We start from the raw sequence: 25,490 nt of genomic DNA on the forward strand, positions 1-25,490 counted from the left end.
ACAGTTTTTTTTAAAGAACAGCCAAAGGAAACAGAAGCTTTCGTAAGAACTGTGCTGATTACCTGTTGGATATGGGCAGAGTTTTTGTTTCAGAAATATCTTTCTACTTCACTAACCTACATCCAGCCAACACAACCCTCACATTTGGTGCATTTCTACACCTAATGAAATACTAACTGAATTAAGGTAGTCTTCCTTTTTTTCTCCTACTCCCTTTATCAATTGTGTACAGTTGAATTTAAAATCAGCTAACAGAGTCTGCTGAGCTTCCTTAGGCACGACCTTACTTTACAGGATGTATGAGGGTTTAGAACATCAAGCATACAAGCCTGAACATCAAATTATGCCTTATGTTCTGCTGATTGCTGATTAAAATTTTCATTGAGTTCATGGTGATGAAAAATACAGAACCAATCCCAAAGGATATGAAAGGTGGACTTAAAAAAATAAAAAACCACCCTCCATAAAATAGAAATGAAAAACGTCTCGAAGAAAAACAAGTAAGAATAATGGCCACCACCCTCTGTTAATAGGAATTAACACAGCCTTGGAGTTCAATTAGCTGGCTTTCATCAAGGACTGGTTCTGCAGCGAGAAATCTTCAGCAGCATAACTTATTTTGGTGCAACTGCTCCAAGTTATTTTGGTGCAACTGCTCTCTCTGCAATCTGCTGGCGCCTGAGCTACTGCTGTGTAGCTAAGAGGCAAAGCACTCAGCCAGATTCTCCCACTACTTATTGTTTTTAAATTGGTTTATCTCTACTGACTTCAGTGGATTTGCTGTTGAACTACATTAGCCTATTAAACAAGAGGAGAATTATGTCCATCGATTTCAATGGGAGTTTGGTCTGGACATACAGAGTGACAACAGAATGCAAGATCTGGTTCTTTATTTAAGGACTACAATGTTCTTTTTTAGTTTCTTATCCCAAAGATGCCCTGGCTGCTACACTTTTGGTGCCGTAAGTTGTTTTTACTAGAACTCTGAGATAAACCAGGATGATAAATATGTTTATAATATTTAAAGGAAAATGTTTGAGAACATTCCTCTGAAGCCTCAGATGCATAACTGTGTATTTCCTGGGCTTCACTGCCATCCACTGAGGAGAAACCCAACAAGTAGAATCTGACAGTCAGTGAATGCATCGCTGATCATCTATCAGAAATTCTCCTTCAGATTCCCCCCTAAATTACAAAATCTGTCTGATGTGAATCCTGAAAAAAGAGGAGTAACTTTCTCAAATTTGACACTTATTTTCAGAAAGCAACACTTGAGAAACAGCGCACTGCAGCTGATTGTTCAGCATTACATTAGTTAAAACACAAATAGTGACAGTTATGGCGTGAAAAGCAAAGACAAAGTTAGCTGGAGGAAAAGAAAAGCAAATTAAACGGGAAGAGGCCAAACAAGATAGAGCAAGCACAAGCCCAACTGAAACCAAAATAGTAAACAGAATAACATAAGGAGTTTGGATGGATGTGGCTCTAATAAGAAGACTGACTGACACAAAAGATTTAGTTGATGGGGTTTTTTTGCATGCTTATGAGAAAGCCAAGACTGTAATCAGACTAAATTAGCATGCACAATGCTGAAAAAGAATATTTAGTCACCTCACATGAATCTAAATGTAATAAACAGTGACAATTCATCATTCAGCGCCAAGAAAGATTTGAATCTCTACACAAGTGAGAATATTGCCAAAAAATGGAAAAAATAGATATTCAAGAGATCATATTGTGTGATAAGTAAATATATTCCAACAATAAGAACACTTCATGTATTTTTAATGTCAGAGCCTGGCCACTTCAAAACATGACATTCTGAGCCACAATTCAATCTGGGAAAGCACTTCTGCCTTTCTGTGGTTGAAGCAATGTCAGCAGGGAAGATGCACGTGTGATTCTTGTCAGCCAAAGAGATATACACATGTATGCCCAAACAGAAACTCTAGATGTCTTTTTCGAAGGAAAAACCCCTTATTCTATTTCCCAATGCTGCGAGGAGCTGTTTAACACCTCTCTTACCTGCACAACAACAACCTGAATGGACACATGATCTGGAAGTCTGATTGGTGCTCGAAAGTACTGCGATAACGCAACCAGAAGATGAAGTATTGCGACCAGACTTTTAGCATGAACAGCTGAAATAGATATTAAAAGCACAAGTTACAAAATGCAACGTTACTAGAGCATGCATTTTTACTGTTTAGGATGCAGGGATTATAGGACTCTCTTCCACTTCCCACCTGGAGCCAGGGGCACTTTTAAGGAAAGTTTCCTTTATTTTCCTCCTGCTCAAAAAGTCATGTGAATGCAACCCAGTCAGTAATATTTGTCAGCACCAAAGCATCAGTTTTTGCAACATGTCTGGATGCCATAGACTAGTGTAGACGGAAATCTAAAGCTAATCCAAAAGCCAGATTTCATGTACGACAGCTTCAGTGATGCCTACACGATCTCCTCGACTTTCCTTTTATTCCCTTTACTTCAATAAGGATTTATGGACTATCAGAAAGATATTTTTGTATTCATAACATGCACTTATTCATTTGTAAGTGTCACAAAGTCCGCAGGATAATAAACGAGCCTATTTTGGCAGAAGCCCTAAGCAATAACTTACTAAACTCAATGACTCAAACATTCCTCCATGAAGTTGTTACAGTTCTTGTTATTTGAAGCTTTTTTCACAGCAGGTTTCATATGGGTAGTTAACACTAACATGACTTACAAGATATCAATAATTGTACTGTAGGAAATTTTTAATCAGGTATCAATCCACTGACATCAAAATGAATCTTAATTCTAATTCTTATTACTCTTTCACACGCCTCTTTTTTTTTTTTTTTTGCACTCATAGTCTTCCCCAAAATAGTAGTCCAAAACAACTTTTGATAGCTACAGTACAGTAAACTTAACTATTTTATATATGAACTAACCAATAACTACTACCTTACTTCATTTTAAGGTAATTTTAAGGTAATCAAATTCACTCACATACTATTCATTATCTTCCAGCACAAGCCTCAATTATGCAGCAGAGATTTCACTACCCACCATACATATAAAATGTGATATCACTGTCAAATTCTGCTGGGGTTCCAGTGGTAAGGGATGAAGTGCTTTAGCAGAATGCTACAAGATGTCTGCCTGCCTAGCATCAATGTGTGCTGCAGCTGGCTACAGCTGCTGCAGTCTATCTTCAGCTCTAAAACACATGTAAAACTTCAGTTTAAAACTGGAAGTTAAATCAGCAGGCTGTTCCAAACACCCTGTATCCAGCTGTATAACAGAAAATGGAAAAAAAAAAAAAAAAAAAAAAAGCCCCAAACCAGAGAGAAAGGCTAGACAGAGAAGAGAAGAGGACAGGAAACTCAGGGAGAAGATACAAAGGAGAAAGTCAAATGTTCACTCCTCCATCCTGGAGCCCCTGGAGTTGTAACTAGAATATGTGACACAAAACAGTTCAGCTCAAGACAAGTATTGGAAACAGCTACATGCTGATCCAGGTGTTTACTAGGATGAAAACTTTAAAAAGATTAAGGGGCTTAATTTTCCAATAACCTGCTTTTTGCAGCACATATGTATAGTGTTAATCATTTCTATGTAGGTACTCCTAAGTTCATTTCAAATACAACAGAACAGGAATGGTATAGCACTAATATAATGAGGCAGTAGTATAGTAGTAGTATAGTAGTAGTATAGTGAGCACTAATATAGAAGAGAGTTTTGTAATCAAAAGCAGTAGCTCAGATTTTGTCCTCAACAACCAAAAATATCAATATATAAGCTGTACATCTTATACAAATGCAGTAGACCTGGATCTACCTCTTCCTCAGCACTCATGCATTTACCTGCCCCTTTCAAGAAACCAAGTTAGTAACAGAAAACTTAAGGTGGTATGCAGATGGAGTTAAGAGCAGAAATAAGGTATTTCCCCTAAAGAAAGTTTAAACTGGAGGCTGAGCAGAAGGAAAGAGAGCAGGGTGTACTGCATGTGTTCTCTCTTTCTCTGACCTCCTACTGAAGAGTAGCTCCTACCATAAATACCAGGTTTCAGCTTTCTTTTAGCATTAGGTATTTAAGAATTCCAGATAGCAACTACAAACTCTCAGCTGTCGACTAATGGGAACAGCACAGAAAACAAACAACTTACAGTCAACATTCCACTTAATGCTTCTTGGCGGGAGCTTAAGCGTTTCATTGATCTTCTCAAGGACTGTCTGTAGCTTCTGTTTCTGAGCAATTTCAGACTGAGTAACTTCAGCAACATTCAGCTTCTCACTTTCAAGCTTCTCTAAAGTGAAGAAAAAAGAGCCAGTGAACTCCACATCGCATGCAGCCAGACAAATGTTCAACAGGTATCAGACTTCGTAGTTCAAGAATGATTTGCTTTGGTGTACAGAACCACTCCCCTCTGCCTTTCTGAACTTGTAAAGATAACCACAACAACAGGCTAATAAGAATTTGTTGCAAATTCCATCAGATTGAGAGGTAAAACTTGTTACTTCAATTGCTACAGAATAGAGAGTAATCTGCATGTAACTGGCTTGTACAGCAGACCAGCACACCTAGGAGAGATAGACACCAACTTCAAGACTAGTTTCATCACTGAAAACCTCGTGGCTTCTCCCTCAGATTCAAGAGGTTTAAAAATTTTCCTGCCCAGATGTGATAAAAGTGAAGTGGCATCATATTCACTGAGGTGGAAGATGCACCCAATAAATGTGAGCAAGTATTTCTGGAGGCATGAAATCAACAAAAACATTGGGCAATTTATTTCCGTGAAATCACAGCCCTTTGAAATTTGCACTAGATTTTAAATTATCTTATGACTTTGTAAATAATCGGTACAGATTGCTTGGCTTATATCAACTCAGTATAGTTTGCTTTAAACAGATTTAAGCAAGATCAATTTTAGTCTGGATAAAAGTCTGATGTGAACTGGATCTACACAGTAGTGTGTAATGGTTTAGATAGATCAATTCAAAAGTAGTATCTCCATTAAACTTCTGAAAGTGTGAGCATGAAATTAACTGAAGACAGATGTGCAAAGAGGAAATGCATAACTCATTTATACGCAGAGAAGAAAAAAATGTATGGGATGTTTGCCCTGTCTCAGGAGAACCAGCACACTGCTCCATGGATTTAGCAGAGACATAGGAAGAGAAACAACCTCCATTATTATTGCTATAAAAGATAACACTAATGTTCTGTAAAACTGCCAGGAACCTCACAGCCATTAATTATAAAGTGAAGAAAATTCAGCAATAAAAGCTTCCTTATAACATCAGAGACAGAATGCTTGATCACCTATCAATTTTCTTTTGCAAAAGAATATGTTATCAAGTTTGGTAAAAGCTGGTCTTGCTCTCAGCTGAAGTCAATTGCATATCTTCCCAAATACAGTGAGTCTACCAGCTTATGAGTTCTGCCCGAAAAGTTGCTATCTCCATGAGTTTCTCATGCCTCCACAGGAATCAGTCTGAGCATAGTCTCACAAAATCAGAATCTCAGAACAGACGATCCACAAGGAACCAAAGATAATAGAAAAGATTCCACTGAAATCAATAAATATCAGATCACTATACGCATATTTAGACTCAGTCTGTATCTGCTTTGCATTTTTTGGGGTTTGGGTGAAGTCACTGGAGGCCTGCCCATAAGAATCAAGTTGCTCAATCTGGGTCATATCCATTCCACCACAATATATTCAATAGCTTAACCATTCAAAGAAGGGAATAGTCTGTGTACACTTTATTAGAAGTGCTCACATAATGTTTCAGGATTCATTTAAGATACTGAAAAGAAATTTACTGGAGATTTTACGAGCTGTAATAACTAAGAAAGTGGCTTCCAAGCCAACAGTTAAAAAAGACATGCCAGCTCTGTATTAGCAGTCTCTTTTCTCTATCTGTTTCTCAGCTGAAGTTCAGTTTGCAGTCCACCGGGTATCATTACCTCAGTAACATTAAGAGCCAGACATCAAATCAGAAAGAAATTCCAGCTTTCCAGAGGAACTCCAAGATGTGACTAAACTACAGCATGGAACCAGCCCAGATTAAAAACATCCACCATTGTACTGAAAATACCCTTGCTTTTAAACTTACTTTCCACTTCTAACACTGTTAAGTTTGTACAGCACATATGCAGATAATAAATTCAATTGGAGTGAATTCTGCTGCCAAGACAAGAAACCCAGCACCCTCCAGCACCCCAGGTAGACTTTATGCTGTTCTCATCAACTACAGAGCACCATACATTGCACTGTAGCTATGAGGACTGTGCATACAGGCTATCACTCAAGGGTCTCATAATACAATGCTATTTTTATATCACTTAGTGGCATAAATGTAAGATGACACCAAGGCTCCCAAGTAGGAACAAGTGAACCACTTACTGAGTGACCCAACATGTGTACATAAATTTTTTCTTACCAAATAATTTCTGCAGTACTTGTCCATCGTACAGGTCTTCAGCCAAGTCTTTCACAATAATCCTCTCTCCTACCAACACATCATTAATCCAGTCTATTAATACCTATATGGGAAACACAAATTTGGGCAGAATTACACACTATTCATTTGCAATTTAAAACATATGTCATTTTGTACAATGTTGAAAATACCGAGCAGAAAGAATACCGAAGCTGCAATGCTTGAATTTCAAGTGCAGTCAGTCTGAAATACTATAGATGAAAACAGGAAGGATTCAGGAAGCACGTCTAAGGTGACTGAGTTAATGCACCACAAGGTCTGGACAAACAGACAACTGACATATTGCTTTCTGAAGTGAAGTCTGTCATTTGATTTCAGTAGTATCGTAACATTTTTGTCATGAATTAAAAGGTGTTGAAGTTGATTCTAATGAAGCTTCCTGCTGAAATTCTTATCCTAAGAATCACAAAGACTATGAGGGAAGTCAGTATGATTTTACACTGAGAGGGTGGGATAGGACCAAGAATCGGGACTCAGGAGTTTAATCCAAATTGTTAAACTCTGTGCCACACCTATAGCAAAAATTAACCTGTCTGGTTCATGCATGTATGCACCATGTGGTTTTGCTTAATTAATATATAAACAGAGCTTTGAAGCTTTCAAATGAAAGATGCAGGAGTAGCATTAAAAATAGTTTCATTTTCTTGAAAGTGTTTGCGTGCTTTTCATTACCTTCATTAGTTCCTGTAATTTTGGGTCATTTCTTGAATTTGGATCGACCATTGTTCGGACCTCATTTTCCTCTGGAAGGTTTAAAAGAAAGACATCAGAAACAATTACAGGCATGACACTTTATTTTACATTAAGCTTCTATGTTGAGATGTAAAATCGTTGTGAATTACCTAGCATAGTGTCCTCAGGGTCTAGTTCGAATGGAATCGGACTGAGAGGCAAGTTAATAGCATTCATTCCTTCTTCCTGTAGTTCAGATACTAGGAAATAAAAAAAGAAGAGCTTGGTCAAATTCAATTCAATTTTACTTGCTATTTCACTCTTGCTAAAAGTAGTATTAATTGTATTAATTTCCTTATGAGAACATGAGTCTATTAGATAAGCCACTGGGTGTAATTACAGCAATAAAGTATAGCTAACAAAAATGGGAAGCACAGCCAACAAATCTTCACTCATTTGAGCAGCGCAGCTAATGGTAGTGGAATCAATGTAATTTCCTCAAAGCTTTTTCAGGATAAGGCCTGTTGTCCTCAAATTTTAAGAGGCACACTCACATTTTAATGGTCCCAACACTTTAAAACTAATGAACCATTTCACCCAAGGGAAATGATCACTGCTGTCAGTTATGTCACCATTGCTCTGGAGATGCTTCAAATTTAGCTCCTTTAGAATAGCCAGGCCATATATCCATACAGGAGCTGCCAGACCAATTAAATGTTTAGGACTGAAGGTACAGTGGCAGCACAGTGCTCCTTACATTGCTCAGGTCAGAAACCAGCTGGAGCAGGCTGCAGGATGCTTCTGGCCTGTGTCCTTGGGCTTTGTTTTGCAGAAACCACAGCAAGCAGGATACAAGAGGAAGATAACGAACCCTCAATAGTACTACCTTGAATGTGGAGACCGGATATTGGTTGGAAAAGAAGCTGGACATAGTAATAAGAAAGTAAATAAAAAACTTGTATTTTGGACAATTCCACAATTGTCAGAAATAACAGATGATCCAAAAAACCCACCTCATAAATAAATGGCTTAGAAGTTGGTGTGAACACAGAAATTCTGTTTTTTTTTTGACCATGGGGCAACCTACTCGGCACCTGGCATGATGGCTGCAGATGGAAGTAGCCTGTCTCCAAGGGGTAAGAGGATCTTAGCCGAGGAACTGGCAGGACTCATTGAAAGGTCTTTAAACTAGGTATGAAGGGGGAAGGGAACAAAACAAGGGCCGCTGGGGTTGAGCGGGTCGTCCGAGGGCTTGTACCAAACTTGATGGGTGAAGACAGTGGAGTACAAAGGGATGGACTGGGGCAGGGGGATGTTGGGGATGCTACAGTTCTAGGGGATTCGAGATCCTGTATAAAGGCAGTGAGATGGAAAGCCCAGCTGAAGCGCCTTTATACCAAAGCACACAGACTGAGAAATAAGCAGGATGAGTTGGAAACCGTGATGCGCTTGGAAAGTTATGACCTCATTGCTATCACGGAAACATGGTGGGATCACTTCCATAACTGGAATACCACCACTGAGGGCTATTGGCTCTTTAGAAGGGATAGGTGAAGTAGGAAGGGTGGGGGAGTTGCCCTCTACGTCAAAGACTGGATAGACTGTGAGGAGCTCCCTCTGAGAAACAGTCAGGAACAGGTTGAAAGCTTGTGAGTTAGAATTAGTGATGAGACTAACAAAGGCCAGCTGGTGATAGGCGTATACGACAGGCCACCTGATCAAGGGGAGACTGTTGATGAGGCTTTCTTGCTTCAGATGTGGAAGGCAACGTGCTCACAGGCCCTTTTGGCAACCATCCTAGTATCTGTTGGAAAGACCACACAGTGAGCTGCAAGAGGTCCAGGAGGCTCCTGGAATGCACTGATGATAACTTTCTGGTCCAGGTGTTGGACAGACCAACCAGAGGTGATGCAGTGCTGGATCTGCTGCTCACAAATGCAGAGATCATTAAAGCTTAACGGTTGGAGGCAGCCTGGACTGAAGTGACAACATCTTGGTCAAGTTCATGATCTCGAGGGATGTGGGCCTGGCAATGGGTGGTGTCAGGACCCTGAACTTTGGAAGAGCGAACTTTAAGCTGTTCAATGGACTGTTGGCCAAGATCCCCTGGGATGCTGTCTTTAAAAACAAAGATGTTCAGGAGAGCTGGCTACTCTTCAAGGATGCCCTCCAGAGAGCACAAGAGCTCTCCGTCCCTCTGAATAAGCAAGCAGGCAGAGGAGGTAGGAAACTGGCATGGCTCTGTAAGGACCTGCTGCAGCTGAGGGCGAAGAAAGGTGCATACAAGCTCTGCAAACAAGACCGTGTCACCTGGGAAGAACACAGGGACGTCATTCGGACTTGCAGACGTGGGATCAGGAAAGCCAAGATGCAGGTGGAACTGAGCTTGCCGAGGGATGTGAAAAACAATAGGAAGACATTCTACAGGTACATTGGCTAGAAGAGACAGGCCAAAGCGAGTGTACCTCCTTTGGTAAATGTAAAAAAAGAACTGTCTTCAACAGACAAAAAGAAGGCTGAGGTACTGAATGAGTTCTTTGCCTCGGTCTTCACTGGCAGCCAGGATTCTAGCATTTCTCAAGTCCCTGAGCCCTGCATCCCTAAACCTCTAGCTGTGGACCGGGGTGGTAAATCCCCCCCCACTGTGAGGACAGAATAGGTCTGAGACTGCCTCATGAGACTGAATGTGTACAAGTCTATGGGGCCAGATGGATGCATCCCAGGGTTCTGAAGGAGCTGGCTGATGTGGTTGCTGAGCTGCTCTCCATCATATTGAAAAGTCATGGCTGTCAAGTGAGGTCCCAGATGACTGGAGGAAGGGTCACATCATTGCCATTTACAAAAAAGGGAGCAAGGAGGACCCTGGGAACTACAGGCCAGTGAGTCTCACCTCTGTGCCTGGGAAGATCATGGAACAAATCTTAATGGACAACATGCTTGATGACATGAGGGATGAGCATGTGATTCCAAGACAGCCAGCACAGCTTTACCAGGGGAAGGTCATGCTTAATCAATCTAGTGGCCTTCTATGATGGAGTGACGGCATTGGCGGATAACGGAAAGGTGACCGATGTCATTTACCTGGACTTGAGAAAGGCCTGTGACATGGTCCCCCACCACACCCTTATCTCCAAATTGGAGGGATGTGGATTTGATGGGTGGACCACTCAATGGATAAGAAATTGGTTGAAAGGCTGCAGACAGAGGGTGGTCATCAATGGCTCTGTGTCCAGGTGGAGGCTGGTAACAATTGGTGTCCCCAGGGGTCTGTCTTGGGACCGGTGCTCTTAACAACTTCATCAGTGGCATCGATGGAATTGAGTGCACCCTCAGCAATTTGCTGACGACACCAAGCTGAGTGGTGTGGTTGGCAAGGTGGAAGGAAGGGATGCCATTTCAGAAGGACCTCAACAGACTTGAAAGGTGAGCCTGAGTGAACCTAATGAGATTCAACACCGCAAAGTATAAGGTTTTGCACTTGGGTAGGAGGAATCCCAGGTATCTATAAAAACTAGAAAGAGCAGTCCTTGAGAGCAGCCTTGCAGAGAAAGACCTGGGGGTCCTGATGGATGAAAAGCTTAACATGAGCCAGCAGTGTGCTCTTGGGGCTTGGAAGGCAAATGGTATCCTGGGCTCCATCAGAAGAGGGGTGGCCAGCAGGGACAGGGAGGTGATTGTCCCCCTCTACTCTGCTCTTGTGAAGCCCCATCCGGAGTACTGTGTCCAGGTCTGGAGCCCCCAGTGCAGGAAAGACTGGGAGCTGTTGGAGAGGGTCCAGAGGAAGGCCAGGAAGATGATCAGGGGAATGGAGCACACCCCCTATGAAGACAGGCTGAAGGAGCCGGGCTTGTTCAGCCTGGAGAAAAGAAGGCTGCAGTGTGACCTCACTGCAGCCTTTCAGTACCTAAAAGAAGCCTACAAACAAGAGGGAAGTCAACTCTTTGAAAGCGTAGATAACAGCAGGACAAGGGGAAATGGTATTAAGTTGAGGGAGGGAAGATTTAGGTAGGATGTCAGGGGGAAGTTCTTTACTGTGAGAGTAGTGAGTGCTGGAACAGGATCCCTGGAGGTGTTTAAGGCCAGGTTGGATGGGGTCCTGGGCAGCCTGGTCTGGTATTAAATGGGGAGGTTGGTGGCCCTGCATGTGGCAGGGGGGTTGGAGATTCATGATCCTTGAGGTTCCTTCCAACCCTGGCCATTCTGTGATTCTGTAATGCTGCAAAAATCAATGCCTCTGTGATGCATGCTCTGAAGACATAGGAACAGAGAGATCCAGAGAAGTAATAACATAATCTTACAACTAGTTCATTACTGTACTCACTCCAGATGTGGTGAAGTCTGGAACAATCACATTTATGTCTCTAGGTGACCCAAACTCTAATGGGCTTGCCCTCAGAACAGAAGATAATAAATACAAACAAGCCAGAACAGTAATCATACAGCTATGGGAGGATATACAGCATCATGCAAGGAGGGCACCCACTTTGGTGATCGGACAAGTTTGCATCTGCTTTGTAATCAAGGACTCAGAGCAATTTGATTTACGAAACCAGGAAAGAGGCTCACTGTCTTCTGAATGACATGGAACTCATGTTCCTTTGAACATTCATTTTCCAGGCTACTGCTACTCAATAGAAATGGTTGCTAGCCCACCGTCTCAATCTGAGGTTAAAGTGCAGTAAATTTACCATCCTACATAAGTACTGGAGATTTGGGTGTCTGCAGTACACTGCCTAGCACGAAATAAAACACAAGACTAATCTGCAGCTGCATGATCATCATCTAACATTTACCACCTGAAGCTGGCAAGCCTTTCTCCACTTATTTTGAAAATGAGAAAAAAAAAAAAGGTTTGGAGAAAACAGAGAAGTAGAAAGCAATGACAGACATCGTATGTTTTGTCCCTGACCCAATTACTGCCCCATATGTTAGCTTTTGGAAAATGGATTTACCTCTCTAACATAACATCTTGTGTGCAATAAGTACAGCTAAATTTCACAAGAACACTGTGATAATTAGTTGGTGTGATAACAGTACTTAAAACTTTCCAACTTTCCTAAGCTCTGTGAAACGTTTTGTGCTCTGCCAGATGAAATGCCTATGCACATTTCAAGAGTCTGTGTGGCTACATTCAGGCATTTGTGTAAGATTCACAGCAGGAATGGCTATTTGAATGCTTATTACTTGGAATAGAACAAAAAATAACTTTGAAAAATTCACCACTTTCAATATTAAAACAGTAAGTTCACACACTCACCCTGCCTTGCACCTTTAAATTACTAACATAAGCAGCTGTAAGGAGTAATAAAATCATGTTGACAATAACAGTCCCCTAGATTGTTGTACAGCCTACAGATCTGAAGGCTGAGAGCAATGGACTAAATTCCTCCCTTGTGTAACTCTGTAGAGTTCTGAGCAGTTGTAGCAGGGATGAATTTGGGCTAGTATGTACAATCTCAGGAACTGTTTACACTTAATGGCAATTTTTGGAACTGCTAGCACTCCTTGGAGAAAATCTTTGTTGCTTTTCTTAACCTCTCTGATTTTTTTTTTCATTTTGGTTCCAAATTGTTACAGACATAAAAACCTCAGTGCATAGAAAACTTCCGAATGGAAATCTTTCTGTTTTGAAATATTTAGTTCATGAAGGATTTCCACACAGGGGTTTCTGGGCAGAAAGCTTTTTTTCCACGTTGAGCCCAACAGCAAGCACAGTAAATACAAGTCCTTCTAAGCCAGCTGGTTCTTGCCTCCTGTCTCCTATGAGCAGAAAACACGAAGGAGTAGCCCCTGCTCCAAGAGCACCTTTTTCATTTCCTTCCCAGTACTGAGAAGATTTACCACAGATGAAGAGCACAACTAAAAGGAGGATGTAAGACCATATGCACTGTATCAAGTTGTACGCAATGGGAGAGAAAATGTATTAAGTAACACAACCACGCTTTCTAAGAATTTCCATCAAAAAATTTCCATGACAAACCACTATTACACACTTAGGTGCTTACAGAGGAACCACAAAAATGTGACTGAGGTTACCAGTTTGCATACCACAGTTTCAGCAGAGGAACCTACTTTTCTGCTGCCCTTCATTAATTTGTTTTAATTACTCTTCCTGAAAACCACTTAATTTAGTAATTTAATACAAAGCACACAGGTTTGGGACGGTTTTTGCAGCAGCTGAAATTAATGTAAAATCACCTCATTTTCCAAGACACTTTGAGGAGTGACTTAGAACAAGATCTCTCTGAGCCTTGCAGCGTAAATGCCCAGAAGGGAGCAAGGATGCCGAGTGGAACCGAGGGGTGAATGTTCATTTAAAGCAAGGGATTACACAAGGCTAGCAGTGGACTAGCAGTGTGTAAGTCTCCATTTTACCTCTGGATAAGAAATGGACGCTTTTCTCCTTGCACTTGTGGTGAGGCTCCACGCGCCAAATTCACTGTGATGTAATCAAGCACAACTCCACTGCTATCAGCTGTCAACAGACTTCCTCGTGTCACGCCAGCACCAAACTTGGCCCTTCAGCCAGGGAGCCCAGAGCTTTTATCAACAGCAACTACGGCAGCTATTTTAAGTTCTTACTGTTTTAGATGCTCTAGGATTACAAGGTCATAAACCTATGCTATCAAATCCAGCGTGGGTTCTTCGAGCCAGACGCTGTCCTTTGATGCATGTTTCCAACTGCCATTGAAACTTGGAAGCTGAGCACATCTGAAAGCAGAGTACTGCCCATACGGTTTAAATTGGCTTAATTCCTCTAGTACATGCAGCCTGTTGCTCCATGCTCTATTTATTAGAGTTTCATTTGTTTTTTTTACTCCTTTATTTTGTGTGCTGAAGGCTTTTTGCTGCCCTGCTTAGTATTCACAGCTTAATGTTATCCTGATTTGAATAAAACACATCTTATTATTTAACTGAGCTCCAAAATGTCACATTGCCCAATGCTCGCTGTGGTTTACATGTACTTCAGCATATCTGCCCAAAGAATCATAAAATAAATACGCAAGATGTAGTGTTAAATGGTCTCTCCTACCAGTGCTTCAGACATGTCTTTCCAGATAATTGATTCCATACTTGTAAACGTAGGTTACTCCAGGGCTACAACAGGAAGAGATTGATTCTGGGAAGGGATTGATTCTGGGAAGGGATTGATTCTGGAAGTTTGCAATTACCTAGAGTTGAACACTAATGCTGCAGGAGCACAGTGACATAATATTTCTAAACTCAATCTTAAAAAAAAAGGGGAGGGGAGATTTAGATATATACAGCTACATAACTATATGTACATATATGTACACACACGTTTTTGCAGTTTTTAATTGCTTTTTTTTTTTTTTTTTTAATACAAAACTTGTCCATTCAATGTCTTCTCTGCCATTCTTACAGAGCTTTATTTTTTTGCTTTTGAAGCTGAGGCTTGTTGACATTCATATGACTCCAGGAGTATAGGCTTCAAATAACAAGTCAGACTACCTCGTGTTGTAAACTATGATGGCAGACAGTGGGTTTATATGCACTGTCTCTATCTTCAGCTACTTTTTCCTGGAACGAGCACCACGTGGAAGGCCAGCCACAGACATCATGTTGCCAGAGTAGCACTGGATATTTGTATATATACTCACGTTCAAACATGCGCACACATGCTACATACATTTATGCAGCCAGCAATTATCATCTGCTTGGAAACCTGCTGATTTCTAATGAAGAATGCCTTTGTGGCTTTTGTACAGACAGAGATACCTGCTCAGCTATGGTTCAGTCAAATTTAGATGAATCGGGCTTGGTTTCATATTCTCTTTCCTGGATGCAAGTTTCTGATAAAGGCTCATGACCTTGATGGCTTGCTTTCATACCCACTTGTGGACAACAGGCAGCATTACCTCTACTGCCTTGAGAGCTGTGACACAGACCTGTGTAATGGCCACATCCGCACAGACTGATTTCCATGGGCCGATGCTGTTTATACTCACTCAGTAGCCCAGCACACTTCCTGTTCCCTCCCAACATATTCCACTTTTATCCCCTGATTTAATTCCAGCAGAGTAATTCTGAGTTTGTATTGGCAAATGTGAGAAGAGATCCAACAAATTACCTAAGATGGTCAAGAGAGAGAAAAACAGACAGGGAAACTCTTTTCAAAAACTCCATGCTTAAGCTTTTACAGAATGATTCTGTTTATTCAAGCAAACTTATGCAATTGCTTTCTGGGCTATCCAAAATGCTATTTTCTAACGCTCGTGTGTGTGCATCTTATAAGTCCACAAAGGGAAAAGAAAATATTAATCTAAAATGGTACTGCCTAATTTTCTTGCATACATAATTCATCCAATATGGATTTTGGCAGCTCAGCTTTAACTCCAGAACAAAAGAAATCCACACAAAAGACAATAAATCTGCATTACACATGGTACTAAAATGATCCAATGGATTTATAGATGTTTACAAGTTTGCAGAGTGTGACACAGCGTCCACCAGAAATTCAATATTCACAGCACAAAACATCATAAACATATGTCTGCAACTACAAAGGGGCCTTTTTATGTTGGGATCATTGTTAAAATTGTCTTCAGAACATAAACCTTAAGCTGTAAATGCTACTCCCCATTTATTCTCCAAGACATAACAAATGAGGAAAGAAAAGCAGAGATATGTTTGTAATTGAAAATGTTTCTCAGGAAATGATCTGTGCAGGAACATCATTCTCATTCCATTAACTGCTGACTCCAAGCCAACCATTTGTAAAAGTAAATAAATATGCAAACTGGCTGACAACAATGTGCCTGCCTTTAATGTTATTGCATTAGTACCCAGCCTCCAAAAAAAAAAAATACATTTTCTTGTCTCATTTCTCCATTAAACCAAATACGGCATATAGACAAAAAGAACAGCAGAAATGCTGTTCACAAAAAAAAAAAATATAAAGAAGTCATGAGAGAAACACTATAGTTTAACTTACATGTATGCAACACTGCCTCAGTCCCTACTTCGCTCCACTTTTCCTTGTTCCAATTAGTAGAGAAAACACCTTCCATAGATCAACAGGCCTCTGGTCTGAGTGGGTAAAAAACTACCGTTTAGGGAGCAAATGCAATCACCCATAAAATAGACACCCTTTTCTGCACCATGACACCAAGGCTTCACGAAGCCTTACTTGCTTACATACTTCATTTGGATGAAAGTTCTTTGCATTTTCCTGTCATTTCTAAGAGTAACAAGTGATGTGGTGTCAAGCTAAAGCAGATGCTGGTCATTCCATTCACCTCTTCAGCGCATCCTCTCAATATTGCTTTTAAAATATATAAGCAGCAACTGCAGGTGTTGTGTAAAGCCTCTAACCCTGCAAAAGTGTTTTACATATGAATGAAGAAAATCTACCTCAACTGCATTGCAAATGAAGGAGTTCACATGAGTCTGGTTTTCCCCCATTGAAGAATAAAGCACATATATGAGAGGTGCTGCGACTGTTCCAGGAACACAGCAGAATGCGCTGTTCTCAATCTGATCCCTTCCTGAAAACTCCCAAGACTCATCTCAATACACCAGTAGCAGCCTTAATTCCTGCAGGATATTAATTGGTCTGCACCTGGTAACCCTTAGGACAAGATATTTCATTGAAACAAGTCCTTTGACAACCACAGCTTCCAATTAATTGAGATATTGCACATCTCAAAACTATGTGAAGTGCTCGAGGCAATACTGAGACAGAATGAAGAGCATCTGTCTACTCCTCACCCAGGGCAGAAGTCGATATTTCTTGAGTTATATAAAATCTGCAGCTAGCAACATCCAAAAGAAAATCAGAGATGCCTCAGAACCAAGGAGAGGCAGTTGTTCATTCTACAAATCCACCAGCTTGCTGCAGATTTCTCCAAAATATTGTGGAGAAGCTGATTTTAAAGGACTGACTTTTGCCTTGTGTTCTCTCAATCACCAACCAGCTAACAGTAGCTCTTCCAACATCAACAAGCAGCGCTCATGTAGAAAAGACAAAACCAAAGATCTGTTCCAAGAAGTCTTTCCCAGCTCGACAAGTTCTAGCTATTCCTAAGAGAAAACCTCAAAATAGTTCTTAGGAATGTAAGGGCACGCTAGTAACTAGCTGAGGATTTCCTGAATTTCTTGCTCTTTTCTTCCTGTGTAGATAAACCTTGTTTTTGAAGGAGAAAAAAAATCAAGTGTCAGAACCATTGCATCTCAACAATAAGGACTGAGAATTGGTTAACGTGCACACGCCACCACAATTTCCAAGCTGTAGCTCCTAGAGCTGGCCAAGCATTTATCCTAACTGCATTTTAGGAGATTACCAACCAGCTGTGCTGTGGTCGCTACAACGGCTGTGGCATTTGCCTAAAATGTAGTTGCACAGAAGTGTAAGATGATGATGTAAGGCAGGATTTGGAACAAACTGGAAACTGTATTTAGCTTAGGAAAGCAGAGGTAGTTCTCTGTTTGCTCAGAAAATCAATCAACTCTTACCAATCTAGGTTTAAGACCATATAGGAAAATCAATTTGTTTAATATCTTACCAACAGAAGAAAACAGCATTATTCCCATTCTACAGAGTAGAAAGCAATGTAATTGTAGATTAAGGGATGCATATCTGCTTTCTAAAGACACAAACTGCACTTGTAGAATGGAAGGTAGGCACTTAGAAATATAGCCTTAAAACCTGTCTGCAATGTTACAGAATGGACAGTAACAGCTGTACCTCTCAATTCCCAAAGTCATGCGGTAAGCAGTGAGGCCCCCCTCTTCCTTTCAGCAGTGGTGATTTTCATCCAGCCTTGTGCCTTGCCCTTCAAGGGCACTTCCTGTGCCTTCCTGCACGTTTCTGATCCTGCTCATTTCTTCACAGAACTCCAAAAGCTGCTCCCAAGTCTAAATGCCCCATCTCAAAAACATTCCTTCCTGAGCTGCATCATCAGATTGATGTCATTTACATGTTTCTTATCGGGAAACAAATCACAAGCAACGTAAGCACCAGCACTGGTATCCCACAGCCCTGAAGTACATATGCACTGCAATCAACTCCAACTACCATCTGTCAAACACCATCAGATGTGGGAAACACCTCTGTGTGGAACTCCTACTTGTGAAATGCACTCCATGGGTCCCTGGCACTACCAGTTTATCAATTTCAGCATGAAAAACATCCATACCAGTAGTTGCTCTGATACAGTATTTTGCACTTCACAGGTAAACACAAAAAAAATGCAATCCAAGCATCCAAATAACCTTAAATGTATTTCCCTTTACAGCACTAACACATCTAGAATTGCCCAGAAACACTCTGCAGCCTCCAGTTGTTGATGCCATAAATACTTTTATTGTACTAGTCCTATTAAGAAGTGCTTAGTAGTACCAAATTTTCATTTTATTAAGCATGAATATTAAACTTGCCTAGTGCATCATATAGCCCATCTCAGACACATATTGGACTAGAAAGGACAATTTTCCCTGGGTGGATATTCAGCTGATAAGAATCACTATTTTCACATTGGATCAAGTAGTACATAAGGACTGAATGTGCACCAAATTGAGTTTAGCAGAAACATACACTCACGTGAACTACCATGAGGTGAAAGAGTTAATTAAAATTCACTCATATTGCAGAAATATTTTCAGGGAACAGCCTTTAGGACAAACAAATGACTGTATTCTCCTTCTGTACCTCCCTGGAAAGTGAAGCCGGAGAAGAGCAGGGAGAAAATCAACTCCCAGTCTTCTTATCAAAATACTACCAAACAAAAAATAACTACCATTGACAAAAATACAAGATCAGAAAGTAATATTCCTAAGCTATCACAGAGACAAAGACAAGAAATAGTTGAATGAGCCAGGTCTAATCGCCTACCTTTAGGGCAAAACGCTCCGCAGCCCATCGTAGGTTTGCCAGGCCACCCTCATAGTGCATCCAAGGGAGAACTGTAGCCTCACAGGTGCTGGAAGCCCCTTGCTCTGGAGGCCCCTTTGCTGCTGCTGTATTGTTAGAGCTGTATTGTCAGAGCCTGTTTTCTAACAGAATGGTCCAAGCACATTGCAACTCTCAGCTCAGAGCATCGCTTCAGAACAAGTGGCTGACTGCCTATATAATTTAATATGATGCCACATGAGACTCATAGACCATCTGCAAAAGAAGCTAAATCTGCTTTTTGCAGCTTGGTGAGTTGCATTCTGAACGCCGGGTTGCAGCTTTGACTGTGTGCTTTTGTTATCTGATACATAACTGAACAAAACACTCAAATGGCACGTCTAAAGCACATGTTTTTACTCATCTCATAGTCAATTCCTACTGCACATAACTTCTTATTGACAACTCTCCTTAAAGCATAGGGAAGGTCTGGGCACAGACATGGCAGCACTGGAAGAAGCTTTTTTCTAGTGTTTTTTTTGTTTTTTGTTTTTGTTTTTTGTTTGTTTGTTTTTTGAGAAACCAAGTCTGGTTGAATGCCAAAGTCAACAAAAGTTACAGCATCCTTGAATTCTGTTGTCAGAATTGAGACACATGCATAAGAATGTAAGAATTGAGACACATGTGAGCAAATTCAGGTCCTGATCTCAGTATTCTTTTCCCTATAAATGCTTCCCTGTTAAATAACAAATGGTTAGGAAGACTCAGATGGAAGGAGATCAAGTTCTAAAACCAGAAAAGCATATATAATCTAAAAAGTGGAGGAAAGAACAGGAGTGAGCTATCAAAAGAATAACAAACTACTGGTAAGATAGCAACTAGTTTTCCATTGGCTACGGGTCCTCCCAAGGAGACAGTAAAGAAAATATAACCTAGAGCAATTACTTAGGATGAAAATCAAATTTATATGAAGTGCTCTACAAATTAAAACTTTTCAGAAGCTGTAAAGCATATACGTGCCTGTTCAGTTTAGAGCAGGGGTGAGAAAAGTGACAAACCCCTGGCTCACTTTTAAGCAGCATAAAGTGGTACCTTTCTAGTTTCCAGCTGAACTTCATTTACCATACCAAGGGCAAATATGGAGAACCAAAACAAATTTCTTATTCAGTTATTCAGCCATGTTACACAACTAATCCCCCCCCCCGGTTTCATTTCAGATGTGATCTCTTGCAAAAAAAAAAAAAAAAAGACACTGAGCCCTCATCAGAGTCCTGAAGTCACACTTTTCACCAGCTCTGGGGACTCTCTGATATAAACCAGTTTGCAGTTACTGGGTCATTCTCACAGAACTTCTTCTTGCCAGCACTCCTATTTGCTGCTGCACTACTCACAAGCTGTAATAGGGCTCCCCACTCTGACTCTTGGACTGCTGAACAACAGCATTCAATTACAGGACAATATTCAGCTGCCTTACTAAGGTTTTCTTTTCTTCATCTCTGAACAGAATCTTAAGTGTCCTACAGACCTCCCAAGCAAGATTGCCACCATAAAGTAAACACAGCTCAGGAAAATCAAGTTCCACTTGGAACCATCCAGAAGGATGCTGAAGATATTTCTATGTGTTAAAAATATTCACTAAGTCTGAGGCAGCCACAGTCTGCATCATATATCACACCTATTTCATAAGTGACTAATTATAAAGTGACGCTTTTTTTGCATCCACAAAAATAGCTGGGTTTTTTACAGAAATAGTAAATGAAAGTTATCTGTTTTATGATGAGCTTTTGTGCTTAAATGCTAGAAGATCGCATCCATGTGAACTGCTTCGATAGGTATAGTTACAGCAGGGTAAGAAAGCTCTGAATTGGCTCAAGCAAAGCTGTCTTCTCAAAGAGCATAACCTGGTGAGAAATTAATAGCAATGACTCCAAAGTGCATGGTCTGGGGACAGGAACACCGAGGAGAGGAATTTCTAATTATACTCTCCGCAATCCATTTTCACTTACCATAAACACAAACTCAAGCGGGACTTAATTTCTAACTCCCATAATCTAACATCAACAGCAGCAAGGAAATTATCATGCAGACAGTCTGCGTCTCCCCGCTCCCTCGGCAGCCATCACTGCTGGGATAAAGCAGCACATGGCTAGGGTGCTCCGGGCCGACCGTTTCCCCCAACTGCTCCTAAGGGCTCGCTTCCAATCCCACCATTTTCAGCTCTATGAAAAGAGAAGTGTAGCCAGGGAAGACTGAAGTCTTTTCCAAGTGGCTTTGGCCATTAATACAGGAAACGATTCAAAGGCAACATGACACTGATAGCTTAATTTGTGAAAATGGATAAATACCATATCTGCCACATAGCACATTAACCCATGTAACAAATAAATACAGAAATAGCACTGCAATGCTTGGTTAAAAGGTTTTGGTTCACAGAGGAGAAAATTTAATTAAAGCATGTAATGTCAATTACTGTCATTTGTAATTTTATTTTGCTTCCCTAGAAACAATACAGATGCAGGATTCTAAAGCTACCTGCATGTTTGATGCAAATGGGATAAAATTATCTAGGTTCTGAGAAAATCCAGATAGTAGGAAAAAAAAGGCATTTTTACCTAACCTCATTCATGGATCTTCTTCAAAGTGTTGATTGCGTGAGGACCGACTTGCCTCCAATTCGAACATATGGGCCAACAACCCAGACCTGAGACTTTTCATAGAAGCATAGAATGGCCTGGGTTGAAAAGGACCACAATGATCATCTAGTTTCAACCCCCCTGCTGTGTGCAGGGTCACCAACCACCAGACCAGGCTGCCCAGAGCCACATCCAGCCTGGCCTTGAATGCCTGCAGGGATGGGGCATCCACAACCTCCTTGGGCAACCTGTTCCAGTGTGTCACCACTCTCTGTGTGAAAAACTTCCTCCTAATATCTCACCTAAGCCTTCCCATCTCAGTTTAAGGCCACTTTTTTTTACTTGTGTTAGGTCATCAAAAAAGGCTGGGAAGGAAGCAGCAGCTTCACTCTCAGCTCCTGTAAATGGGCACAGCCTTACTGAGGCCAACAGAAGAGCAAGGATTGATATCAGAAGAGAATTTGACTTACTGTTGTTACTGATTGATTTTAACAGGAAAATTATAGGGCCAGTTCCTTAATGCTTCTGCTTTACTCACTCTGCTCTATGCAGAAGTGATAGAGACCTAGGAGTGATGTAGAAGACTCCCAATATCTCACCACTGCAGTAATAAACATTGCCAGATCTTGCCAGTCCTTTTCTCCCTTGCTACATGCAGTGCATCACAGTGTCAGCATCCACTTCTGGTTTTATACAATGTTTCAGCAGTAAAGCTCAATGCAGCACAGCAGTGCCGTGCCCATACTGTATTCTCTTGAGGTCAGGAAGCAGCACCAGGAAAGGATGAATGAAACCTCCTGTTAGTGAATCACATCAGATTTATTTCTACTTTGCAAACTGTGATCTCAGATGCCAGAAGGAGAAAATGTGCCATAAAGAGCTCCAAGCCTTTTCCTTTAAGTATCACCACTTCCAAATACAGCAACCATGCCACCTTTTGAAATCATGCCTTGCTCAGTAGTGTAATACTATAGTAAAACGGTGATTAGAATTACAGGAAAGAGCTAACAAAAGAAAGAAGAAAGCAATTGGATATTTTCTTACATCTCTACATGACAGACACAAATAGTGCCTATCAAGTTTCCCCAGGCTATTTCAGGAGCATGCAGCACACAAAATGATGCAGGTTCATTACAAAAAAAAATCTAAATCTAATCTGTTTGAATTTAAAATGCTAGGAATCACGTACACGAAGAATGAGAAGGCAGAACTCATGTTATACATAAGTAGAACACAAACGGGGAATCACATAAAATGCTCAGCTACGCAGAAATTATGGATTGGATCTCTGGCAGTGCCAAACGCTGTCACTGCATAAATGCAGTCTGGGAAAAGACGCCTCCAGACAGGCTTCCTGCCTTCCCCACTCCTCACATGGATGATGTGAGGCTGGTATTTGGGACTTCAAGGGTGGCTCAGGGTGTGAACGACACTGCTTTGTCACTGAAGGTCTCAGGGGTCTGCTGCACTTTCTGAAATCCAATTGTCAATCTCACTGAAAAGCCCTTCACCTTCCAACAGTCTACATAAGTGCGGACATGTATGACATGCAACTTTCCCATTTTAGGCTGAGATTTCCCTGCGCTGAGGAAATTCCCAGCTGCTCCAGCAGCCTTGGTTTAAGGCCCCTCTGCATCGCTTTCACAACCAGAATGAAGCCCTGTGAAGCAATGCCAAGATGCTGCCCAAGCAGTGCACTATTCACTTAGCAAAACTGAAATGCGAAGATTTAATTGTGATCTTCCAAAACAGGTGCTATTGGCTAAAGCTTGCCTTCCTGGACACCTTAATTTTAATCTTTATGCCGACATCAATGCTGACATCAATGTAACCTCCTCTCTCTTCCTTATTTACCAGAGCTAAAATCCAGAAGTGAATTACCCTCAAACAGGCTGTGTAATGAAAGGGAGGGGGGGACAAACATCACAGTTATATTTACAGATGTGCAATTATCAAACTGCATCTCTCCCAGATAACACAGGTGAACACTGACAAATGTCATTTAGAAGGGGCAATTCCGACTAGACCTAACTGGCAACTGCAAAAAATCAGTTGACAAAAACAAAATCCCATCACCTATATTACGACGACAGGTGGCTTAAGAGATGCTGACAAGATCTGGGGGGCCCACGGCTCCCCCAGCACATTACTGATCTTTGCAGCACATCTTCAAGGCACAAGTGTTACCAACTGCAGGCAGGCAGCTTTTTTCATAAACGCACAGGCGAAAGAGAATGATGTTCTAGCTATAAATACACAGACTTCTTTACAGCTTATATCATACACAGTACGTTTACAACAAACGTACGTGCAAACAGCACACGTGAAGGCTGGGTAAGGCAGCCTCAAACAACAAGAGCCACTCTCTGCCATCAAACCAGACTTTACTCAGGTGTGAAACCTTCACCAGAGCCTGGCTCGCTGTTACATGCTGACATTTCAGACCTAATGCTGGAATTACTCTCCTCTCATTTTCTGTGTAAATAACACTGGATTGAAATCTAAACTCAACGACGCTTCCGAAAACAGAGACAAGACTTAAAAGTCAGCAAAAGATCAGCGACATAAAACCAGTCTGCAGATCAGACCTCAATCCTAACTCCTGCTGATCTCTCTCATAGTACAAAAACATTACTCTGCAAGAGTAAAGGCAGCACAATCAGTTACTGAATAGTTTGCTCAGTGTTATGTTATTGTTTCCCAAGAAAAAGTAATGATTTACAAGAGGGTCCAAAACAGACACAGGGTTTGTGCCAGGGTAAAGAAAAAATCCTTGATATATAGACCTGCACACGAACAAGCCCCTCATTCTTACTCTCTCCCTGCCTTCCATTTAGTCTTTGTGTTACTTGAGTTGGATTTCCTTTAGGTCTGGTTCTATTCGCTAAACTGCATTAATACACCAATTCCATCCTGCCATCTCCTTTGCTAGAATATTGCCAAGCTGGCAAGCTGGCTCCTGTGAGACTACTTTCCCTGAAGTGCAGTAAGCTATTTATTGACACACCACTGTTCCCAAGCCATTTTGCACCTATGCAGGGAACTGGATAGCAGTTCCATATGTTGGAGCTGCTACACTTCTCTGGAAAATTGTATTACTTTGGGTAAATAAAACACTGGGAGCAGCAGGAAAAGTATCATAAAAATGCAGCTGAGTTTGTTTCATCCTGCCTCCATCAGCAAATTTGGTCTATGACCTTCGCATATGAGTCATGCAAGCACTTTGGAACTTGCAGTGATTTATATTTTAAGGATAGGAAGTTCAAGGCTTACATTTCTATTCCCCAACCATACATTATTTTTCTCCAAACACAATTTCTTGATAATTATCTATGAACTAAAATGCATAGGCATCTTTTTTGCCTAATTTGTGGTGCATATTAACCAAAACCATTCATCTCAATAGCCAATCCCTGTGTTCTTGGCAGAACATAGCTGATGTGTAGGTTATTCCTGGAACCAGACAAGGCAGATGCTCTCATCATAGCTTTAGTCACGGAAACATGCTTCTACCAGGCATTGTTTGCAAAAAAGGAAATTCCCAGCATATCTGTCAAAACCAAGGAGTAGTAGGGTACAACACTTCATAAATAAAAGTATCTAATTTTTAAGCAGAGCTCATATTTTTTAATGCAGATCTCAGTATGTTCAACAAATCAAGTAATGTTTTTTTGAGCTTAAGGCTTGTGTTCTGCTGCAAAGTCTTTTGTATTCACAACTCCACCTCTCCAGCCCTACACACACAAACAGATGCAGAGCAACAAGTCAAACTACCACGTAGGCACAGCAAAACAAACGTCTTCTTGTCCATCACACAGACTATTCCATTCCACTTTCAGC

The 25,490-nt window shown here is 41.0% G+C and overlaps 1 protein-coding gene across 1 annotated transcript in view; it reads right to left on the reverse strand.

Annotated features, from left to right (window-relative positions):
• The window catches only part of PARVA (parvin alpha), a 65,371-nt gene that overhangs the window by 17,955 nt on the left and 21,926 nt on the right, over positions 1-25,490 (reverse strand). The window contains 5 exon segments of the mRNA XM_052693283.1: positions 2,026-2,141; positions 4,154-4,294; positions 6,435-6,537; positions 7,167-7,237; positions 7,337-7,426. Coding sequence (XP_052549243.1) covers positions 2,026-2,141; positions 4,154-4,294; positions 6,435-6,537; positions 7,167-7,237; positions 7,337-7,426 — 521 coding nt within the window.

This window comes from Tympanuchus pallidicinctus, unplaced genomic scaffold (genome assembly GCF_026119805.1).
Source record: "Tympanuchus pallidicinctus isolate F22 unplaced genomic scaffold, pur_lepc_1.0 scaffold3, whole genome shotgun sequence".
NCBI lineage: Eukaryota > Metazoa > Chordata > Aves > Galliformes > Phasianidae > Tympanuchus > Tympanuchus pallidicinctus.